This window comes from Marmota marmota, unplaced genomic scaffold (genome assembly GCF_001458135.2).
Source record: "Marmota marmota marmota unplaced genomic scaffold, marMar, whole genome shotgun sequence".
Lineage (NCBI taxonomy): Eukaryota > Metazoa > Chordata > Mammalia > Rodentia > Sciuridae > Marmota > Marmota marmota.
The window spans coordinates 9040078-9065021 of record NW_025999925.1 but is presented as its reverse complement, the minus strand read 5'-3'; the positions used below and the strand labels follow the sequence as shown (position 1 = coordinate 9065021).

General features: G+C 33.6%; 1 protein-coding gene across 12 annotated transcripts in view; it reads left to right on the top strand.

Moving 5' to 3' along the window:
- The window catches only part of Ssbp2 (single stranded DNA binding protein 2), a 324265-nt gene that overhangs the window by 105431 nt on the left and 193890 nt on the right, over positions 1-24944 (top strand). For all 12 annotated transcript variants that reach the window (XM_048800214.1, XM_048800216.1, XM_048800213.1 and 9 more), the window contains one exon: positions 18723-18807. In XM_048800214.1, coding sequence (XP_048656171.1) covers positions 18723-18807 — 85 coding nt within the window. The remainder of the gene's footprint in view (positions 1-18722; positions 18808-24944) is intronic.

Genomic DNA, 24944 nt, shown 5'->3' with positions numbered 1-24944 from the left:
AAAAGTCAAATTTTCATTTTTACAGTATGTTTTGATGATATCTAGATCTTCACTATAAATTCTTAGCTATTTTCTGATAGTCATTGAGTCTCTTCACCTATTAATACCTTTATACTCTGTAAGTTTTGAATTAGCTTCACAAAGTGGCATACAAAGCATCTGAGACTTGTCTTCCTGTTGGATCAGGGTTAACAGTGAGAATTTTAAGTTTTCTGTTATAGCATTAATTTTATTTCTTGTACCTATTTCTCTTTTACTACCGTTCTTGTGAATATAACCTAGTCTCATACAATAGATGGTTGGTAATAAATTATTGAATTTATAGATGGGTGATAATAAATTACAGATATTTTTTGCATCTGCTTGACTAGCTTTTTTTGTTACCAGTTGTCAGAAGGTGCATATAAAAATCTTACCAGTTGGGCTGGGATTGTGGCTCAGTGGTAGAGCGTGTGCCTAGAACAGGCAGAACCCGGGTTCGATTCTCAGCACCCCATAAAAATTTTAAAAAGGCACTGTGTTGTGTCCATCTACAAAAAAGATCTCTCTCTCTCTCTCTCTCTCTCTCTCTCTCTCTCTCTCTCTCTCTCCTTTCTCCTCTAAAATAAATAAATAAATAAAATCTTACCAGAGCTTTTACTTTTTACTTTTTTTGATGGCTCTTAGATTCAGGGGAGTCCTTCCTATATGGCTTTGATGTTTAAAGTAACTAATTCTTACTTAGTTGGATATATAAAAAAATTCTAAATAATTAGCGCATAAATATTTCCAGACTATATTTGTTCAACTTAAATCTAGCACATGTACAGTGTATAGGAAATGTATTTTCAATGTTTTTAGTTTTCTTCCCTAAAAGGTACCTAGTTCAGCTATCTAAATAAATGATTCTTAATAATTTTGAAGTCAGGGGCTCCTCTGAGAAATGATGAAAGCTTTGGATCCACTGTTCTAGAAAAATGCCCAAATCCTAAACTGTCCTGATCATTTTGTACAGTTAAGCCATTACTGTAGGTTCTGAATCCAGTAGAAGCCTAACCTTTTAACCCTCTACTTTTTTTTTTGGTTATGGGGAGGGTACCGGGGATTGAACTCTGGGACACTCGACCACTGAGCCACATCCCCAGCCCTATTTTGTATTTTATTTAAATATAGAGTCTCACTGAGTTGCTTAGCACCTCACTTTTGCTGAGGCTGGCTTTGAACTCAAGATTCTCCTTGAGCTCAAAACTCAGCCTCCTGAGCCACTGGGATTACAGGCATGTGCCACTGTGCCTGGCTAAGCCTCCACTCTTTAGAACTGGGCTTCATAATCTGTGATCTAGGTTAGGAATTCAGGACCATAATAATGGTTGACTTTTTACACCTACTAGGAAAGCTGTTGCTGTTGTTGAGGTCTAGATGATTAGGATGGCATGTATTCTTCAGGAACTTACTGGTTGCTCAGTTGTTCAAACTAAGACTATTTATGGACCAATTTTGTTACTTCTTCTATTTTTTACAGAATATTTGAATTTGGAATTGTCCCATTATTTAAGCCTCCTCACTGAATATTTACAAAGTACAAAACTATGCTGCCTTCAAGATAATTAGTAATAGGAGAGATAAACAATGAAAAGTATTATAATAGAAGTATATACTAGTAATAAAACCAATACAAAAGCAATTTTAAAAAGAGTTAGAAAAGACTTCAAAAAGTGAATCTAAGCAGACATGAAAGTTGAATAAGGAAAAGGTATTTTGGGTGGGGAATAGCTAGCATAAAATCCCAAAAGGAGGATGATCATGTACTTAAGGAGTAACAGTTTGAAGCAATTGATCTATAGGTGCAGTACTAAGAAAAGATGGAATCTAAAGCTAGATACAAAAGCAGCAGTCAGGTTAAAAAGTCCTTGGATACATCAAGGATTTTGGACTACAAACAGAGATTATAAACAAGGTGTGTGATATTATAAGATTTGTGCTTTTAGATACTCACTTGGCATCAACATCGAGATGAATTGAAGAGGATTGACAACAGAGGTGGAGACCAGTTTATAAGATGCTTATAATTGTCCATTGTAAAGGTAATAATGTGAGAGATCTCAGATAACAATGTGTCAAATAGTTTAGAGGTGAACAAGGAGCTCCCAAGTTTTCAATTTGATTGATAGGATAGACATTGAGGCTGTTCACTGAGTGAAGGAATATAGGGAGAACAACAGGCTTAGCTTTGGAGAAGACTGTGTTTTAGCTTGAACAGGCTATATTTTGAGATATTCAGATAAAATTGCCCTACAAAAATCCAGAGATCGTGTTCTGTATCTCAGAAAGGGCTACATAATTGTTAGGGACTTAACAGCACAGACTGTACAGCAGATGAGGAATTCATAGATTAAAATGCCTAATGGAACAAAGAAGAGTAGGGCCTGGGTTGGAAATCTGGGAAAAATCAACATTTAAGCATGGTGGATAAAGAGGAATCTTTAGGAAAAGCAAATGGAGAGGAACATGAGTAATCAGGAGGGAAAAGGTATAGATACAGAAAAGGAATTCCTGGAAGAGAGCATTGATCAGTTTAATTCATTCCTCAGCAAGTGTAAATAAAAACAAACAACAAACAAAAAAGTCTAAAGGTTTTTCTGAATTGGAAAGTAAGGTGAACTTTGGTTGTCTAGTGGAGAAGAGTCTCAGAAGAGTGGTGAACATGAAATTTAGAAGGCTGTTTTAACTCATGTTTTCAGCTGTAGCATGGCCAAGAGTAGTCAAGTGTGTGACAGCACGTGTAGTTTCTCAGGTCCTATGCAGAGCAGTACTTAATAGTTTTGTTTTAAAAATAGAATAGATTTGAATGAGCTGGTGGTCATGGCAGTACAACTTGGGAGGATAAGGCCAGGTGTAAAATTGAGGCCAGCCCGGGCAACTTAGTCAGACCCTGTCCCAAACTAAAAGTTAAAAAAGGCTGAGGATGTGGCTCAGTGGTGGATTGCTTGCCTAGCTTGTATGAGGCCCTGGGTTCAATCCCCAGTAGCCTGGGTGGGAGTTGGGGAGTAGAATAGATTTGAGCATGTGTATACATTGAGGTGAAAAATCAGTAAAAGGTTTGGAAAGGGTTGAAGATGTAGGAAAGAGAGAGAGAGAGAGATACACGTACAAAGAAGGAGAATAAAATGCAAGAGATATGAGAACCAAATGCTTTGGAGAGGAGGAGGGGAATTTCTACTTTTAGTATGAAGTAGAGGAAAGTAGGTGATTTTACTTACTGGAGCTGTTCCCTCTTCTTTCTGAAATGATTTCCCTAATCACTTTTTTCTTTTCTGGTTTGCACCATACCCAGTGCTACAGAATTTCCCATGCTTCAGTTCATTTCCTTTACTTGGATCAAAGATTACATAGTCTAGTGGGCCAACTGACCAACTCCAATGCTATTGTTTGAAAATGATATCCTTTGAAAACTTACTTTCTACTTGTATTCTTCAATAAAAGTTTCCAGTTCCTCCGTAATTTAAAAACTAAAAATGACAAGAAACTTCTTTCTTCTAATGTTAATATTCTTTTCAACTTGTGGAATTAAAAAAAAATATATACTTTCCAAACTTCCCATTTAAAGTTTAATTATTAAAAACTATGCCTCATTTTAATTTAATAACAAAAATGTAAAACACCTTTTAAAATAACTTTAGGAATGTGAATTAATATTATACATATACATATGTACATGATATATTACTACACGTTATTTGTTTACTGTGTGTGTGTGTGTGTGTGTGTGTGTATAAAATCATTGCAGAGAAAATAGACTAATAAGTAAGATTATCATGAGAATTCAGTTTCTTTGACCTGGCAGTTAAATCAAATCTTGAAGTATGCTAGCACTCTAATGATTGAATAATTTCAGGTATGGCTAAGAATAACTAAATACTCATATCAAAACAATAGCATTGGAGTTGGTCACCTGGCCTACAAGAATATATAATATTTATAGTTGGCTGGCTGATTCTTACTCTTCTTGTATGTGTTTCTTGATAGGTATTGTACAACTAATCACTTATTTGAATTGAATTTAAACTAACCATTGTATAAGACAACATAGGTGATAACTAGGATAGAAAGAAAAGGAGGATCAGGGTAATAAGGGAAGAAAAATATTAACAAGAGAGAAAGCAAGGAATGGAGGTAAATAGACTATAGAGAAAAGAAAAGCAATATTTATTCTGTGAGATGAGGAAAAAAGATATTTCTTTGTATCTGTATAAAGCTATAAGTTATACATAAGATATTGTTTTCTCCCTTTTTACATACAGAAATTAAATTTTGGGGGGAGGGTATACTAGAGAATGAACCCAGAGCTGCATCCCATTTATTTACTTTTAAAATTTAAAGACAGGTGTCACTTTGCTTAGAGCCTTGCTAAGTTGTCAGGGCTGGCCTCAAACTTGTGGTCCTCCTGCCTCAACCTCCTGAACTGATGGGATTACAGGTATGCACCACCACACCTGGCTTAAAGAAACTATTTGTTCCAGGTCAAATTTAGAAGAGTTGAAGTTTCCTGAATGGTAATTGTAAGAACACATCCCATAACAGATAATGTTTCTTTTTAAAAATATTTATTTATTTATTCTAATTTGTTATAGTTGACAGCAGAATGTATTTCAATTCATAGTACACAAATAGAGCACAGTTTTTCATGTCGCTTCGTATCTTCATACATAGGGTAATGATTTCCATCTCATCCCACTGTCCTTCTTACCCCCATGCTCCTTCCCTCCCCTTTGCCCTATTTTCCAAATTTCCTCCATTCCCCATCATGAATCAGGATCCACAAGTCTTAGAAAACATTTAGCATTTGTTTTTTGGGGATTGCCTTATTTCACTTTATTTCACTGAGCAAAATATTCTCCAACTCCATCCATTTACCTGCAAATAATGATTTTATTCTCTTTTAATGCTAAGTAGCATTCTGTTGTGTATATATAACACATTTTTTTTACATTTTTAAAAATCTATTCATCAATTGAAGGATATCTAAGTTAGTTCCACAATTTAGCTATTGTGAATTGTGCTGCTATAAACATTGATGTGGCTGCGTCACTGTAGTATGCTGGTTTTAGTCCTTTGGGTATAAACCATGTAATGGGATAGCTGGGTCAAATGGTGGTTCCATCCCAAGTTTTCCAAGTAATCTCCATACTGCTTTCCATATTAGTTGCACCAATTTGCAGTCCCACCAGCAATGTATGAGTATGCCTTTCCCCCCACATTTTCCCCAACACTTATTGTTGTTTGTATTCTTTTTTTTATAATTTTATTTTTAATTTTAATGTTATATATGACATAGAATGCATTGCAATTCATTTTACACATGTAGAGCACAATTTTTCATATCTCTGGTTGTACATAGAGTAGTCACACCATTCGTGTCTCTATACATGTACTTAGGATAATGATATCTATCTCATTCCACCATCTTTCCTACCCCCATGTTCCCACCCTTCGCCTCTCCTTTGCCCTAAATAGAGTTTATTTAATCCTCCTACCCCCCCACCCCAATTATGAATCAGCATCCTTAAATCAGAGAAAACATTCGGCATTTGTTTTTTTGGGACTGGCTAACTTCACTTAGTATTATATTCTCCAACTCCATCCATTTACCTGCAAATGCCATAATTTTATTCTCTTTTAATGCTGAATAATATCTCATTGGATAGGCAGAATTAATATTATCAAAATGACCATACTGCCAAAAGTACTATACAGATTTAATGCAATTCCCATCAAAATCCCATTCATCTACAGAAGGGCATCTAGGTTGGTTCCACAGTTCAACTATTGTGAATTGTGCTGCTGTAAACATTATTGTAGGTGTGTCCCTATAGTATGCTGTTTTTAAGTCCTTTGGGTATAGACTTAGGAGTGGGATAGCTGAGTCAAATGTTGGTTCCATTCCAAGTTTTCCAAGGAATCTCCATACTGCTTTCCAGATTGGTTGCACCAATTTGCAGTTACATCAGTAATGAAGAGTGTGCCTTTTTCCCCACATCCTCGCCAACACTTATTGTTTTTTGTATTCTTAATAACTGCCATTCTGACTGGAGTGAGATGAAATCTTAGAATAGTTTAGATTTGCATTTCTCTAATTGCTAGAGATGTCGAACATTTTTTCATATATTTGTTGATTGATTGTATAGCTTCTTCTGAGAAGTATCTGGTCAGTTCCTTGGCCCATTTATTGATTGGGTTGTATTTTTTTTGATGTTAAGATTTTTGAGTTATATATCCTAGAGATTAGTGCTGTATCTGATGTGCATGTGGTAAAAATTTGTTCCCAAATTGTAGGCTCTCTATTCACCTCACTGATTTTTTTTTTTTTTTTTTTTTTTTTGCTGCGCAGGAGCTTTTTGTTTGAATCTATCCTTTTTATTGATTCATGATTTTATTTCTTGTGCTATAGGAATCTTATTAAGGAAGTTGGGGCCTAATCCAACATGATGAAGATTTGGGCCTACTTTTTCTTCTATTAGGGTTTAATTCCTAGGTAGTTATTCACTTTGAGTTGAGTTTTGTGCATGGTGAGAGATAGGGGCTTAGCTTCATTTTTTGCATGTGGATTTCCAGTTTCCCCAGCACCATTTGTTGAAGACACTATCTTTTCCCCAATATATGTTTTTGGTGCCTTTGTCTAATATGAGATAACTGTATTTATGTGGGTTTGTCTCTGTGTCCTATATTCTGTACTATTGGTCTACAAGTCTATTTTGGTGCCAAATATCATGCCGTTTTTGTTACTATTGGTCTCTAGTATAAAGCCTGGTATAGTGATGCCACCTGCTTCACTCTTCTTGCTAAGGATTGCTTTTGTTATTCTGAGTCTCTTATTTTCCAGATGAATTTCATGACTTCTTTTTCAACTTATGTGAGGAATGCCATTGGGATTTTGATGGGAATTGTATTAAATCTGTATAGTACTTTTGGCAGTATGGTCATTTTGATAATATTAATTCTGCCTATCCAAGAACAAGGGAGATCTTTCCATCTTCTATGATCTTCTTTAATTTCTTTCCTTAGCATTTTGTAGTTTTCATTGTAGAGGTGTTTCACCTGTTTCATTTATATATATATGAAATTGTTTGAATCTGTCATATATATATTTTAAATGGGGTAGTTTTCCTAGTTTCTCTTTCAGAGCATTGGTCACTGATGTACAGAAATGCCTTTGATTTATGGGTGTTGATTTTATATCCTGCTACTTTGCTGGATTCATTTATTAGTTCTAGAAGTTTTCTGATGGAAGTTTTTGAATCGTCTAGGTATAGAATCATTGTCAGCAAATAGTGATAGTTTGAGTTCTTCTTTTCCTATCCATATCCCTTTAATTTCTTTTGTCTGTCTAATTGCTCTGGCTAGAGTTTCAAGAACAATGTTAAATAGAAGTGGTAAAAGAGAGCATCCCTGTCTTGTTCTAGTTTTAGAGGGAATGCCTTCAATTTTTCTCCATTTAGAATGATGTTGGCCTGGGTCTTAGCAAGGATAGCTTTTACATTGTTGAGATATGTTTCTGTAATCCCTAGTTTTTCTACTGTTTTGAACATGAAGGGGTGCTATATTATGTTGAATGCTTTTTCTGCATCTATAGAGATGATCATATGATTCTTATCTTTAAGTCTATTAATGTGATGAATTACATTTATTGATTTTCATATGTTGAACCAACCTTGCATCCCTAGGATGAACCCCACTTGATCATGGTGCACTATCTTTTTTATGTTTTTGTATTTGATTTGCCAGAATTTTTTGTGAATTTTTTGCATCTATGTTCATTACAGATATTGGTCTGAAGTTTTCTTTCTTTGATGTGTCTTTGTCTGGTTTTGGAATCAGGGTGATATTGGCCTCATAGAAAAAGAGGGAACACATCCAAACTCATTCTGTTTCATGAAATAATTTGAGGAGTATTTATATTAGTTTGTCTTTGATGTTCTTGTAGAACTCAGCTATGTATCTATCCGGTACTGGACTTTTCTTGGTTGGTAGCCTTCTAATGGAGTCTTCTATTTCATTGCTTGAAATTGATCTGTTTAACTTGTGTATATCATCCTGATTCAGTTTGGTCAAATCATATGACTCTAGAAATTTGTCGATGCCTTTGATATTTTCTATTTTATTGGAGTACAAATTTTCAAAATAATTTTTAATTATCTTCTGTATTTCTCTAGTGTTCATCGTGATAATTCCTTTTTCATCACAGATGTTAGTAATTTGAGTTTTCTCTCTCCTGGTCTTTGTTAGTGTGGTTCAGGTATCAATTATTTCCTGTGTTCTGCTTTTGGTGTTGATTTGTTCTTTTTTCTAAGGCTTTGAGATGTAATGTTAGGTCATTTTTATTTGTTGATTTTTTTTTCTTCTTTTAAGGAATGAACTCCATGCAATGATCTTTCTTTTTAGTACTGCCTTCATAGTGTCCCAGAGATTTTGATATGTTGCATCTATGTTCTCATTCACCTCTAAGAATTTTTTTAATCTCCTCTTTGATGTCTTTTGAACCCATTGTTCGTTCAATAGCATATTATTTAGTCCCTAGGTGTTAGAGTAGCTTCTATTATTTATTTTATCATTGATTTCTAATTTCATTCCATTATGATCTGTTAGAATGCAGCGTAGATCTCTACTTTTTTGAATTTGCCAAGAGTTGATTTGTGGCATAGTAAATGGCATATTTTAGAGAAGAATCCATGTGCTGCTGAGAAGAAAGTATATTCACTTGTTGAAGGATGCAATTTTCTAAATATGTCTGTTAAGTCTAAGTTATTGATTGTATTATTGATTTATATAGTTTCTTTGTTTAGCTTTTGTTTGGAAGATCTATCCAGTGATGAAAGAGGTGTGTTAAAGTCACCCAGAATTATTGTATTGTGCTCTGTTTGACTCTTGAAATTGAGAAGAGTTTGTTTGATGAATGTAGATGCTCCATTGTTTGGGGCATATATATTTATAATTGTTATGTCTTGTTGATGTATGGTTCCTATAAGCAGTATGAAATGTCCTTTTTGATATATTTTGATTAACTTTAGCTTGATGTCTACTTTATTTGAAGTGAGGATAGAAACCCCTGCTTGTTTTCACAGTCCACATGAGTGTGTTTTTTGCCAACCTTTCACCTTCAGTTTGTGGTGAGATAAGTCTCTTGAAGGCAGCATATTGTTGGGTCTTTTTAAAAATCCAATCTGCCAGTCTATGTCTTTTGATTGGTGAGTTTAGGCCATTATAATTGAGACATGATTTGTTTTCTCAGTCATTTTTGTTCATTTTTGGTATTTAACTTGACTTAATTTTTCCTTTGATTGATTTTTTCTCCTTTGCTAATTTTCATTGTTGTTTTTCATTTCCTCCTCATGGAATATTTTGCCAAGGATGTTCTGTAGTATAGGCTTTCTAGTTGTAAATTCTTTAACTTTTGTTTATCATGGAAAGTTTTAATTTCATCATCAAATCTAAAGCTTAATTTTGCTGTATATAAGATTCTTGGTTGGCATCCATTGTCTTTCAGAGCTTGGTAAATGTTGTTCCACGATTTTCTAGCTTTCAGGGTCTGGGTTGAACAATCTGCAGAGATCATAATTGGTTCCCCCCTATGTATAATCTAATTACTTTCTATTGTGAGTTTTAAAATTATCTCCTTATTCTGTATGCTAGGCATTTTCATTACAATGTGTCTTTTTGTGGATCTGTTGTGATTTTGTGCATTTGTTGTCCTGTAAGTGTCTTATATTTGATTTTCCAATTCATTCTTTATGTTTGGAAAGTTTTGTGGTATTATTTCATTTAATAGATTGTTCATTTCTTTGGTTTGGAACTCTATGTCTTCCTCTATCCCAATAATTCTTAAATTTGGTCTTTTTATGTTATCCTATAATTCTTGAATGTTCTGGCCATGTATTCTTACCATCGTCCACTGTGTGGTCAGCATTCTTTTCAAGATTATATATTTTGTCTTCATTGTCTGAGGTCTTGACTTTCAAGTGATCTAATCTGTTGGTGGTGCTTTCTGTTGGGTTTTTAATTTGGTTTATTAGTTCTTTCATTTTAAGGATTTCTTGTTTTTTTTTTTCAGAACCTGTATCTCTTTAATGAAGTAGTTTTTTGCTTCATGTATTTGCTTCATGTAGCTCTTTATCAAAATGATCTTTTGCTGCCTATATTTGCTCTCTTATATCATCCTTTAATTCACAATTAAATTATGTACATTCAAATTATGTACATTCTGAACTCCTCCTCTTTGATTTCTTCTGTTGTGCTGGCCATGGATTCTAATGATGTAGTATCTTGTTTGGGGCACTTTCTTTCCTTGTTTTTTTCATGTTGTTTGTGTGTCTTCTCTTCTGGTACTGTAGATTTGAAGTGTTACAGTTTTTACCCTATTGGCTTATAGTGTCTCTGAAGGGTTTAAATTCCTCCCCTTTAAGTTGGAGAAAGAATATTAACAGATCCCAATACAAACAATATGCAACCTTAAACCAAATAGCTGCTATTAAGACATTTATGGTTTTGTCACAATATGCAGAAATGGTGAGTTCAATTATTATCTACAATACAAAAAGTAGGTTTGCAAAAGGATTTACAGTTTCTGATGGTGGACAAAGAACCCGGGGTAAGGTGTAGGGTGAGATGTTGAGCATTTAGGAGGTGAGGATATAGAGTTATTTGATCTCAGAAAGCATGAAAGAGGAATCTAAAGAAGTTGGTTGGTAGCAGGAGAAGGGAGAGAAAGTGATTTTGGAAGTAGGAAGACAATAGTGTAAAAAAACAAAAATATCTTGAAAACTATAAAATGTAAATATAGGAGATGAAAGAATATACAACACAACTATAATAGACTATTCCGACATTTAAGTCCTCAGTAGCCTAATTCATGAAATGTATTTGGTTTCACAACTGTTGCGGATGTGAGGGCAGGAGAAGAGAGAAAGAGGAAAAAAAAAATCTTGAAGGAAGATATCAGGATTATTTTTGCTGTATCTTTCCTGTTTCCCTTCTTGTTCAATAGGTGGGGTTGCTGTTGTTTGTTGGTATCTCCACTCTCAGGATGGTGAAGGTTATTAGGGGGGAGGGTTGATCTTGTGGGTGGAGCTCCTGGATGTGGGGTATAGCATTTTTGGTCCCTGATGGGAGACTGCACCCCAAGGATCTCCTTTGGGGCTCACTCATGTGATGTGATTATATCTCCTGCAAACCTCACAATTCCTGGTCTCTAATTTAGTCTCTGAACTGTATCTCACCCTCTCCCTTTCTACTTCCCAATCACTAACATTTCTCTCCTGAGGTCTTGAGGGCTGAGTTCTGGGGGCTGTGCACCTGTTGTGGAGAGCTGTTTTGTATTGGGCATTTCAGAACCAGGTTTTGCAAGCTACAAACCAGCCATGTAGCTGCAAGCACTGTGCCTGGTTAGTGGCTGCCGGGGAGAGGGGAAATTTGGGGACTGAAGATACCTTGAAATTGCTTCTAAGTCCCAACTGGTGTTCCAAGCTGGGCGTTGCCCCAATTAAAGATGGCAACGAAGGTGTCCCAGATGGACGTAGCTGTTTTCACCAATTGGGTGTCGGGTTGGGTGGGGCCAGGCAGTGGTGATGGGTGGCATGTTCAGAGATGCAGCTCTGTGGCATCCGTGTTATGACTGGCGGCTGTCTCCAAACCCTGTGCTGTGTTCTCTGGTATAGGCTACCACATGTAAGGGACTATGTCAGTGGTTGCAGTGTCCCTAGATGGAGGTGACTGGGTGAGCCGCATTTTGGCAGATGGGGGTCCCTATGGGAGTGGCAGCTGGAGTTCCTGCACGTGGGCAATGGCTGGGTGTCCTGCCTGGGAGCAGCAGCCAGGATTCCTGCATGGGTGGGTGACCAGGAGTTTGATGTGGATGCTGATGCTAGTGGTCCTACTCATGCACCAGGAGGTCCTGCGTGGGTGAATGGCCAGGAGTTCTGCCAGATAATGTTTCTTACTCACAGAGATGAATTCAGTTGCCCACTATTATTAATAGGACTTTTGTAGCATTTCCTTTCGGAGTATCAGGAGAGGCAGGTTCCAGGCAGTATATAAAAAGGGACTAAGAAAAGTTTTCTCTCCTGAGTTCTGTCTATATTATGGCATCTATAGATCACTGGCAGTTGCATATAAGGTAGGCTAGTGGTTGCCAAAGGATACTCAGGAAATGGGTTAAAAATCTGAGGGTCAAATTTAGGATAACAGTGCTTACTGTCTCATCTGGGACAAATTCTTTTGATAGCTAATGCTATTCAGATTTCTAGAGTTGTATAAACCTATCTATAATCAGAATAAAGATCATTGAAATGTGGACACTTAATACCATACTCATATTTGAAGCAAAATAATGTAATTATTAAAAAGTTCAAGCCAGGATCTGTGGCATAGGTCTGTATTCTCAACTACACTCAGGAGGCTGAGTGAGAGGATTAAATTTTGAGACAACTTAGTGAGACCCTATCTCAAAATAAAAAAAGGGATAGTGATGTGCCAGAGTACTGGCAGTGCACATCTATAATCCTAGCTACTCCCAGCAACTCGGGAGCTGAGGCAGGAATGATCACAAGTTCAAGGCCAGCATCAGTAATTTAGCAAGATCCTGTCTTAAAATTTAAAAAAGGGTTGGGGATGAAGCTTAATAATAGAGCACGTGCCTAGCATATGTGAGACTTGGGTTCAAGACTCAGAACAAGGAGAAAAAAATTCAAGTCCAGTTGTGTCACTAACTCTGTGGCTTTAGGCAAATTATTTAACTTTTTTTAGTCTCAGTTCACTCATATATAAAATGGGGATAATAATAGGAAGATCAAATGCTAAATATATAGTGCTTAATATGTGATGCTTGAATTTTGTACATACTCAATACATGTTAACTATTTTTGGTCATACTTTTAAAATATGAATTTATTAATTCAGGAGGATTGCAAACATTTTGTGATAGTGGAAAAAGATTTTATGCTTTTATTTGAAGAAGTATTAAGGATAGGCTGGGGTTGTAACGGCTTAGTAGTAGAGCTAAGGTTTTCCACAAACCATTTTGCTTTGTGTGTTCCCCTGAGATTGAATATCTAGCTAAGTCACCTTTATTGCCATCTTTGGGAATTGAAGGGAGACGTGTGAGGCCCTGGGTTCAATCCTCAGCACCACATAAAAATAAATAAGTAAAATAAAAGCATTATGTCCAACTACAACTAAAAAATAAATATTAAAAAAAAGAAGTATTAAGGAATCCTAAGGGATAATAATGTGCATGTATTTGAAAGTTTTAAAGGTGAAGAGCATATAAATATTTTAAGTATAACCACCTATGAATGGATGTTTTTCTTCAAGAGAGACTGTGTTAGTCAGTTTTCTATTACTGTAACAAATTTTGAGGCAATCAACTTAAAAAGAGAAAAGACTTATTTTAGCTCACAGGTTTGGAGGTTTTAGTCCCATTTGCTTTGGGACTACAGTAGCTCATCATGGTAAAAGCTCATGGTAGAGTAACCCATTCAATGTCTGGGACAAAAAAGGAAGGAGAAAAAGGAAGAGAAGTACTGGGGTCCCTCTGTTCCTTTCAAGGACACACAACCACTGACGAGAAACCTTCTGCTAAGTTCCACCTGTTAAACTTATTACCACCTCTAAAAAAGTACCACGCTGGAGATTAAGCCTTATGGGCCTTTGGGAGTCCAAAGTATAGCAGGAATTTTGAGTAACTAAGATTCACTGATCTATTTTGAGGCCAGAGAGAAATGACTTGTTTAGCCATTAAGACTTGAATTTAACAATACATAGCTTGTTCCACAGGAAAATTATTTTCCACAGGGTTCTTATTTTTTAACTTTTTATTTTCAAGAAGTCCTGGATTTGGTTAGCTGCATAAAACATACATAATTATATTAGATTCTTATTTTCTAAAACACATCTTGCATGTTTATTCACCATTGTAGATATCTCTTAGAGCCATTTTGCTTTGTGTGTTCCCTTGAGATATGAATAGCTAGCTCAGTCACCTTTATTGCCACCTTTGGGAATTGAAGGGAAAGCAGTATTTGAGTGAGAATAATCAATTTGGGAACGCTATGTTTGATGTTGACTTATGCCCAGATGATTTTAATAATACTTGTAGAAGACCAAAGATTTTAGTACTTTGTAAATTTTGCTTCTCTGTATTTAGCCTCTGTTGTTTTCACTAGTAAAATTCAGATTTTTCACTTAAGAAAAAAGATGCTGCATAAATCTAAAGCATTATGTGTGATTATGAATTCACTACATTTCAAAGATAATATATTCCTTCCAAGCTTAATAGGTGTAGGGATTAGAGGAATTGAGAAGCCCCCTTTTCTCAGAATCTGTGGTTAAAGAAAACAGTCTGTGTTTATGTAGGTCCTGAAGTTTTTACTCTGGCCCTCTTAGGAATCAAGTAACAAATTGAGTTGGTTTTCAGAGCAGTTCACTAATATTCACCAATGAAATCTCCCCAATGGACAAATCAAGTTTTACTATGAACCTCCTGAAAAGCTCAGTTCTTCCTCTTGAGAAAGTCTGTATTTTCACGTGGTAATCATCATATTGTCATAATATGAGCTATAAGCATTTGCTCATATCTGTGAAATTTTAATAGCTTAATGAGGTATAACTTCCTCATTTAGGTGTTTTAGGCAATAAGCAATTTTTAGCTTATCTCATCACTGGTTTTGGATTCACAGTCATACATGTGCCATTGATTATATGTCTATTTTTTTTGGGGATAGTATATGGCATAACATTATATAGACCAGGCATTTAATGTAAATTTGATATAATATTAGAAGAAAAAGTAGTTTATATTTTATTTTTATTCACAAAGTATTCATAAGTTTTAACCTGCTTAAAATTACAAATTGAGACTGTAAAAGGTAAGTGATTTTCTATTCTCCCACAAAGCCAAGCACGGATCACTTTTGGAATGTGGACTAAAATAATGTACTTTGGTCTTTTGTTGTTATTGATAATGTGATATAGCTAATTGTTTTCAAATATTAAGATGATATTTCCTCATGCTCTTCTTCCCTGTTCTGATCTTAGTTGCTCTCTTTATATCAAAGAAGACATTTGGCATTTGTTTTTTAAGGATTGGCTAGCTTCACTTAGCATAATCTGCTCTAATGCCATCCATTTCCCTGCAAAATCCATGATTTTGTCATTTTTTAGTGTTGCGTAATACTCCATTGTGTATAAATGCCACAGTTTTTTAATCCATTCATCTATTGAAGGGCATCTGGGTTGTTTCCAAAGTCTAGCTATTGGGAGAGAGAAGGGAAACTATGGAAATGGAAGGAGACCCCCATTGTTACACAAAGTTACATATAAGAGTTTGTGAGGGGAAAGGGGGAAAAAAAAAAAAACAAGGGAGAGAATTAAAACAACAGCAGATGGGGTAGAGAGGGAAGATGAGAGGGAAGGGGAGGGGGGATAGTAGGGGATAGGAAAGGTAGCAGAATACAACAGTCACTAATATGGTATTATGTAAAAATGTGGATGTGTAACCGATGTGATTCTGCAACTTGTATTTGGGGTAAAAAATGGGAGTTCATAACCCACTTGAATCAAATGTATGGAAGATGATATGTCATGAGCTGTGTAATGTTTTGAACAACCAATAATAAATAAATAAATAAATAAATAAATAAATTAAAAAAAAAAAAAAAGATGATATTTGTTTTAGTTAGCTTTTTTGCTGCTGTACCTAAAGGATCCAACCAGCACAATTGTAGAGGAGGAAAAGTTTGAGAGCTCATGGTTTCAAAGGTTGACAGAGGGCTCCCATTCCTCTGGGCTCAAGGTGAGGAAGGATATCATGGCTGGAGAGTGTGGCAGAGGAAAGCAGTTCACATCATGGTGGTCAGGAAGTAGAGAGAAAAACTCCACTGGACAGGTACAAATATATACCCAAAGCCATGCCACAATTCCCACCTCCTCCAGCCACTAACCTACCACTCAGTTAATCCCTATTAGAGGATTATATCATTGATTGGGTTAAGACTCTTCTTACAACCCATTCATTTCTCCTTAGAACCTTCTTGCATTGTTTCACACGTGAGCTTTTGAGGGACACCTTACACTGAAACCATAACAATATTGTAGCAGTTATGGTGCATAGTACTGAGGCCAAACATGATTGAACTTTCTAGGAAAGACAAAATTTTGAAATATCTTTCCTATCTGTAACTCTTAAGTATAAGAACATACAATGCTTATGAAATACATAAAGCATATGTACAAACATGAATGAATATCCTAGCACTAAAAATAAATCTGTCCATCTTTAATTTTTATTAATTTTATTCTTTAAGTTTCATAACATATATCTCAAGATTATTATAGATTCAATTATGAAACTATCCTAATGAGTAGAGTTTTTTTTTTTTAAATTGAAGATTTGCCCTATTTGTATGAATATTCTTTAATCTCCTCTCGTCATATATCTTTCTGGTGACCTCTGTATCAATGTTTGAATTGATGGAATAGATATTGTGAATTCACAGAAGAGAATGGACATACATGTCTTAGGCACTACAGATGAGACCTAGAACAGGGCTTGCCATGAGTAAATTTTTGAAAGGATAATTTCTTTACTTTTATTAAAGAAGATTATATATAAATAATATGGAGTTCTCAGAAATAACATAAATTTATTATTTATATTTTAGTAACTTGTTCTAAACTTGAGCTTGTGAACTTTTGACCTTCCATACTAAACTTATAGGACAAACTTAACAATAAAAGTAGAACAATGTTAATATTCTAAGATGAATATTTCATTATACAGGTGTAAATAATTGTTTCTCATATTTAATAACTTTTGACATACTCTATAAAAATTATTTCCCCTTAAGATCATTGTGTAAGACAATATTTTAATAATATTTTAATATATTTAAGTAATATATTCAAATAATTTCAAGGAGAGTTCTTATGATATTTGCTAGAAAATTAGTGACAGAAAAGGGATATTAAACTGTTCCATAATATTAAATATAATATCCTATTATTAATCTAAGTACAATTTAAAGACCACATTAAAAATTTGACTTTAAGGGCTTTGAAGGTTCTTAGAACCTGAAAACAAGTAATTGCAATATACTATAATTCGTAACACACTGATCCAAGTAGAAGACTTTTAGGTGTACCCTTGAATATCTTTGAGTGTAAACTCTTTTTCCCAGTGGGGCTGTTGGAGGCCAACTACAACTTTAACTTTCACTCTCCTAAAAAAATTGAAATTTACTTAAATTATTTTCTCTTTAATATCTTCCTTATATGTCTTGCTTTTTGTAGAAATCTAATAAGAAAAGAATATGGATTTTCTTTTCATTTAATAGGAAAGGAAATAATAAAGACATTAAAGGAAATTATGGCAGTACTCAAGTCTTTCATTTTTTCATCTCTGAGGGTAATCTTATTTTGCTGAATTAGTTGTGAACTTACTTTGAGTTATAGTCTCTACTGAATATTTTGCCCTTAGTTGAGGAGAGATCCAAACCAAATGAGTCTTCAGAGGTCAAAAGAAATTACAGATTCAATTTACCAAATTTTATTGAACTGTCATTACCTGAGCCCTTGTCACAGTCACCTGCCTTAAAATACATGATTTTAAATTTTTTTGAAAGCTAATTATAGCATTGATGATATTATTAATGATATGCTTGTTATATGTCAGGCACTGTGATTGTGTTGTATAAATTAATCTTCTCAAAAAACCCACTTTATAGGGGAGGAAATTGTGTTTCTGATCAGTTTAAACCACTTGCTTAAGGGCTCTGTTAGTTGGTCATTTGCAGAACTGGCTTCTTTCTCAAATATGTCCTACTTCAATATATTTACTCTTGAGTAGTTGGTTTAGCCTACTTTTCATTTCTATAGAATTGGAATAAAAATAATTTTATTGATTATTATAATTGCCTTTATTTATTACCAATACTTCAAAATATTTGCTTTCCTGATTTTTTAATTCCTTGCTCATGCTCATTGTTAATTTGATAGATGGAAAGATGACCAAAGCCTTATGTTTTGTAAGAAACAGAACCTTTTGAAATGAGAAAAAGAAAAGAAGTTAGAATGGATCATTTTATTTTCAAAATTACTAACCTATTTTGTTATTTTCAGGGAAAAGAAGACAATATTCTAAGAAAATATATTTGTTTGATCAATGTAATTTAATGGTCAGAGTGTTGACCTTTGAGTTGGAGAAGAATATTATATTGAAAAAAATTAATGAACCACCTTATTTCTTAGTTATTAAATTAGGATAGTACTTACTGTTTCCATGTCCTATTTCATGGGAAAATTGGAAAAAGTATTATAACTACCTCAATCAAGTGTAAATGCATAGAGTAAATAGCCAATTTTAAGAATGAAAGTTATTGAATTATTATTATTTATTTATTTGTTTTTTTATAAGGCACTGAGATCAATCCTTAGGACCACTGGGGATGAGATGGGAGGCTGATTTAAAATGATTTTATCCTTCTAGAAAAATCTTATTTAGCATTTCTGAAGTACAGCTAGGTGTCACCTGATTATTAGATAATATGCCTTTCCTGAATTTAAATCTTATAAAGCAATACTTGCCCTTAATAAGAAAAATTTTATATGAAGAATAATATGTCTTATACTATTGGAATTTTGATTTCTCATTTTGGTGTTACAGGATTTTCTTAATGTTACCATAATTACTTTTTTAGTGTATTTTGGGATCTCTACTGTGCAGCTCCAGAGAGACGGGAAACATGTGAACACTCAAGTGAAGCAAAAGCCTTCCATGATTATGTAAGTGAACATATGCTTTACAAAGTTATAATATCAATTTTCTTTTTAACCCAAATGCTTTGGGTCATCTATTATTTTGTCTTGGCACTTAAGAAATGGTTGGTTTTCTTTTCTTTTTTCTTTTTCATCTTGAAACTTAGGCTCATAATTTTAAAATGAAATACAAAGGTATATTTGAGATATTGTTGAAGCTTAGGATAAAGAGTAGGCCTAACTCCTAACTGTTAAAGGTATTTCTTATTGTTAAGCATGTCTGATTTGTGAAATATCAGATTTACAAAAATAAGATAGTAATTCTTTAGTTTCCAAAGATATTTATGGCAAGATTTCTGTAAATGGTTACTTCTCAATTTTTAAATAGACACACACAAATACATACACACAAATATTCCATTCTCCCTTTGAAAATTTTGGCTATAAATCTTAAGACTGTTCCTGCCACTGAATTCAGTTCACCGAATAAAATTTGTTATGGATTAAAGGAAATGTCAAACAAGAAAGCAGAAGATTCTAGACAAAAATAAATATATGATTTAAAAAAAATTCTTGAGGAAGGTCAGTGGATTATCTTTGGTTTGAGCGTTTTTAAGGAAAGTGACAATAAGATAATAATTTTAGAAAGCTGATTTTATCAGGAAGTAGAATGATGGAAAAAGAAAGGAAATGCAAGAAGGAGAATTTTTCTTTAGGGAAAAATTGCATGTATGAATGAGGAAAAGGTGTTTTAAAGGGGCTGGAAAAACAGTTGTAGAGTAGATCGTAAAAGAAGGACAGATTGAATTTGGGATGGTGGAAATTCAGTTCCCTTTTTTAGAAGTAGAATTGGGGCAGGAACCTGGGGAAATATCTGACAGCAAACACCTAAAACTTAACTAGAGGGATACTTGTCTAGTTGGTCGAAGAAAGCATCATTCTGTGCAAAAGTCCTTAAAAATCACATCCAGGGTTCAAAAGGAAAAAAGTCTTTGTTCTTATGCAGGAACTAATTCAGTCTTAGACCTAAGAGTTGAATTGGCTAGAAGAATTATAACCCTTCAAAATAGCAGGAGGGTGAGTATGCAGATTTTTAAGAGACATGAAATCTTGGGCACCTGGCAGGACTGTGTAGTTCTTTAAATCTGTACTAACTTGATTGCTTATGATTACCTCATCTGATGTTGATTGTACTCATAAGCTTGACATGTACTAAATAGTAGCTCTTGGACATAAGGTGTATGTAGGGGATTCTACTGCACATAAAAAAAGGAGGTAATATATAAGTCAGGGCCCAGGCAGGACACAGTATTTCTCTGTACAATCTTACTTTGCTACTTGTAAAAGAGGCATAATATTTGACAATGTATAGTTTACTAAATTAATTATGTAAGTATTTTTTCAAAATTCTTTTGTGTAGAAAGATATACCCTGCTGTTCACTATAAATATCTTATGGGGGCTATTGAACTAATTAAGTAGCTATTTCTAGAAATATTAGATAAATTACCATATTGTCATTACACTTTCATCTTCATCATTATCATCTCGCCATTCATAAGTCACTTTCAAAAATTCAAAGACTATTCATACTTATTAGGTTTAGAAATACACTTAAATATTTCAAAGTTTTTGAAAATGAGCGTTGGCCAAAGGTAGGTGTGAAATTGAGTGGAATTTAGAGTAAGAACAACTTTTTACCATGTTATTTGGTCCTAAAAGTAGTTTATAAAAAATTTAGTATTGGGTTTAATAACACAGTATGAATATTAACACATTTTATCAAGTGTTTAATTTTATATTAAATTTTTAGTATTAAGAGATTCAATTTATTCATAGATAGAATTTTTATTAAATCTTTAAGCCATCTTAGTAGTATTGATACATGCCCAACTTTTTCAAAATCAGGAATTGATAAAAGATAAAGTTTGACTTATATAATTTTATATTAAAATTGTATTTTTAGAAATACATTTATTTTCTATCACTTATTTTCATGAAGATTTCCTGAATTATTAATACTAAATGATTTCTGAAAATGATCAACATAATTTGTAAATATACTGGTTTAAATGTGTAAATATAGAAGCTTTAAAATCCTGGTTATTATGAGATCTAAAGTGGACCGTGGATATTTCTTGGATATTCAATTTCTTTGAATTTATATCTACAAGTGGGATCGCTGGATCAAATGGTAAATCAGTTTTTAGTTTTTTCAAGAACAAGCAATAAGATTTTTGTAAAATTCTAGAATGTTATATTTCTGTGCTACATACAGTTCATTATGGAATGATTCCTAGATGGGTAACTAATATGTTTATCTATTGAACTTTAAGGTAGTTCTCAAGAAAGTATTCTGAAAAAATATTTCCTTTAATAGCTGTGTTCTTCAGAAGAGAAAAATACTTATTGCATGTGTAAATCCTGATATGTTTCATAAGAATTTCCTGAAAATTAGTCTTTTTATTTTACTTCTTACCTGTATAACTAATTATATAATGACAGATTGCTTTTTCTTAAAGAAATAATGGAGATATACTAAGGTAAATAATCAATAATCCTTTCCATTAAAAATAGGCTAAAATGTTGAAGTTACTATCTTTGGATATTTGGATTCAACTTTATATATATATATAAAATTTCTAAATCCTTAATATTTTATATCTAGAAAAGTTACCTTAAAGGTCGTTTTCATATTTTGATGAGTTCTTATTTCTCTTCTGAAATTGGAAAATTAAAAACTTTGAAAAATAAAATTTAAGTTGAAAAATGGTCATATATTTTTCCTACAATTATATTACATACATAGACATTTAGCATTGCTCATAAAAGTAATTTGTGCTTTTTTTGCATATGTATATATTGAGAGACATTTATAAACTAAATAGATAAATTTGCAGCCATCTTTTATTTGTAACCCCTTTTTTGACGTGTTACTGACATACAAAAAGCTATAGATATGTAATATCTATAATTTGATGTGTTTGGCAAGAAGTATACCTATGCAACAATCATCCTCAAAATCAATGCCATAAACTTATCTGTGATCTTCAAAAGATTTCTCCACCTCTAATTTTTGTTTTTCCTTTTGCAGTAAGGGTACTAAACATACAATATACCTTTCAGTGAACTTTTAAGTAGACAATACAATATTGTTAATCTTATGCCCAATGTTGAATATTAGATGTCCAGAATTTATATTAAATGATTTTGAATATTTTTACCAGTACCTCACCATTTCTCCCTCTTCTCAGTTCATGGCAAACCACCATTGTACTTTCTGTTTGTATGGGTTTGATCTTTTTAGATTCTACATAAAACTAAGATTTATCTCCTCTGTGTATTTCTCCTCTGTGACTGGCTTATTTAGTTTAACATGTCCTCTAGTTTCATTTGTTGCAAATGGCAAAATTTGCTTTATTTTCAAGTCTATTATTCTGTTGTGTATATATACTACATTTTCTTTAGGTTGATTCTATATCTTGGTTATTACGAATGATCTAAAGTGGACATTGGATATTTCTTGGATATTCAATTTCTTTGAATTTATACCTACAAGTGGGATTGCTGGATCAAATGGTAAATTGGTTTTTAGTTTTTCAAGAAATCTTCATACTGTTTTTCATAATGGTTGCACCAGTTTACATTTATGACAGTAGTTTACAGGAATCCTTTTTCTGCACATCCTCACTGAAACTTGTCTTTCATTCTATAATTTTTAATATTTTTTTGTAATTATTATTCCAGAAATATATTTGGCTTTGAATGTTTTAATATTTTAATTTATTGGTTCTTTTTAGTTATATATGACAGCAGAATCTATTTTGATATGCTTATAGAAGCATGGAAAATACATTATTCTAGTTAGGATCCCATTCTTATGGATGTACATGATGGTGGGATTCGTAGTGTTGTTTTCATATATGTACATGGGAAAATATGTCAGATTCATTCCACTGTTTTTCCTTTACCTGTCCCTGTTCCCTCCCTTCCATTTCCCATTGTCTAATCTACTGACTTCTATTCTTCCCCTTATCCCTACCCCTTATTGTGGATTAGCTTTCACATATTAGAAAACATTTGACCTTTGGTTTTTGGGGACTGGCTTATTTCACTTAGTATGATAGTCTTCAGATCCATCCATTGCTGCCAAATGTCATAAAGACGTTCTTCTTTATGGCTGAGTAATACTCCATTTGTGTGTGTGTGTGTGTGTTTATATGTATCACATTCTTTATTCATTCATCTGTTTATTGACATCTGAACGAGGTTCCATGACTTGCTGTTGCAAATTGAGCTGCTATAAATATTGATGTGGATGTATCACTGTAGTATGTTGATTTTAAATCTTTTGGATATATACTGAGGAGTGGGATAATGAGATCAAATGGTGGTTCCATTCCAAACTTTCTGAGTAATCTCCAAACTGTTTTCCAGAGTGGTTGCACCAATTTACAGTCCCACCAGCAAGATATACTCCCCCCGCCACATTCTCGCCAACATTTATTGCTGCTTGTATTCTTGATAATTATTATTCTGACTGGAGTGAGATGGAATCTCAATGTGGTTTTTATTTGCATTTCCCTGATTGTTAGAGATGTTGAACATTTTTTCATGTATTTGTATTTCTTCTTTACTGAACATTGCCTGTTAGAGTATGGATTTTTGTTATTTTATCATTTGCCAAATGACTACACATGCAGTATTAATATATTTTTCCTCAAAAAATATCCTGTGCACAATTATTATGAGAAAAAGAGAAAACTTTTAAGATGAGTGAAACCTTGGTCTTGCATTTATATTTTAAAATAAAAGAAGTTAAATACTTAGTATCAATACGTGTTGCTAATATAAAATAAGATACACTTAGAAGTAAACAGTTAATAGTGTATAGGAAGGCTGGGGATGTGGCTCAAGTGGTAGCGCGCTCGCCTGGCATGCGTGCACCCGGGTTTGATCCTCAGCACCACATACAAAAAACAAAAACAAAGATGTTGTGTCCGCCGAAAACTAAAAAATAAATATTAAAAAAACTTTCTCTCTCTCTCTCTCTCTCTCTTTTAAAAAATAGTGTATAGGAATGCACTTTTGAATGGAAAAGTTATAAAATTCACAAGGAAAGGATTACAAATTAGGCTAATTGTTACTTTTGGTGGTTAGGAAGAAAATATGAATGGAGTGGCCTCATAGAAAGGGCTTCTGAAATGGGTGACAAAATTCTGGTTTACTTGACCATGGTGGTAGTTACAAGTGTGTTTGCTTTATATATTTTATAATGTGGTAAGTTGTACTTTGCATAGCTTTCTATATTTTTATTTTAAACATATTTAAAGTAATTAACTTTATAAAAATAACATGCACAGTAGTTTTTAATGTGTTTCCAGATATTGTTGTGATTCATCTTTGAGAAATAGTCGCAGAAAAGTCTAGGAACGATTTGTAAACAAATCTGGTGTTTCCTTTCTGCTGTAGCATATTATAAAGTATATCTGCCTGTTGGTTTCTAGAGGTGAATGGAGAATAAGATAGGACATACTGGAAGAAAATTTAATAATTCAAAGTTCATTTTACAAAAAAAGAGACTTTACTGTAGGGCAATTATATTGTCACATGGCTCAGAAAGAGACTTGGTCCTTTCTTTTTGCTGAGTTAAAACTAGGTTCATCTGAGTTATAAAATTATTATTATATATTATTAAAAACCAAAACAATCATACCAAGTGATTAAAATTAATTCCTATTAACTTGTGAAATTTATTGGACTAGATTTTATTTTCTTTAGTGTGTTTTTCTATCTTACTCTGAAGTCATAAGCAATGTTTTTACTTGGGGTTAATGTTTTTCTAATTTTTTTTCTGCTACAGATTAATATGGAATTGTATTTTTATTTTTACTTTTTGATTAGGCATACTCTTTTTTTTTAATTTTTTATTGTTGGTTGTTCAAAACATTACAAATTTCTTGACATATCATATTCCACACTTTGATTCAAGTGGGTTATGAACTCCCACCTTCACCCCATACACAGATTGCAGAATCACATCAGTTACACATCCATTGATTTACATATTGCCATACTAGTGTCTGTTGTGCTCCGCTGCCTTTCCCATCCTCCAACATCCCCCCTCCCCACCTCTCCCCTCCCCTCCCCTCCTCTCTCTCTACC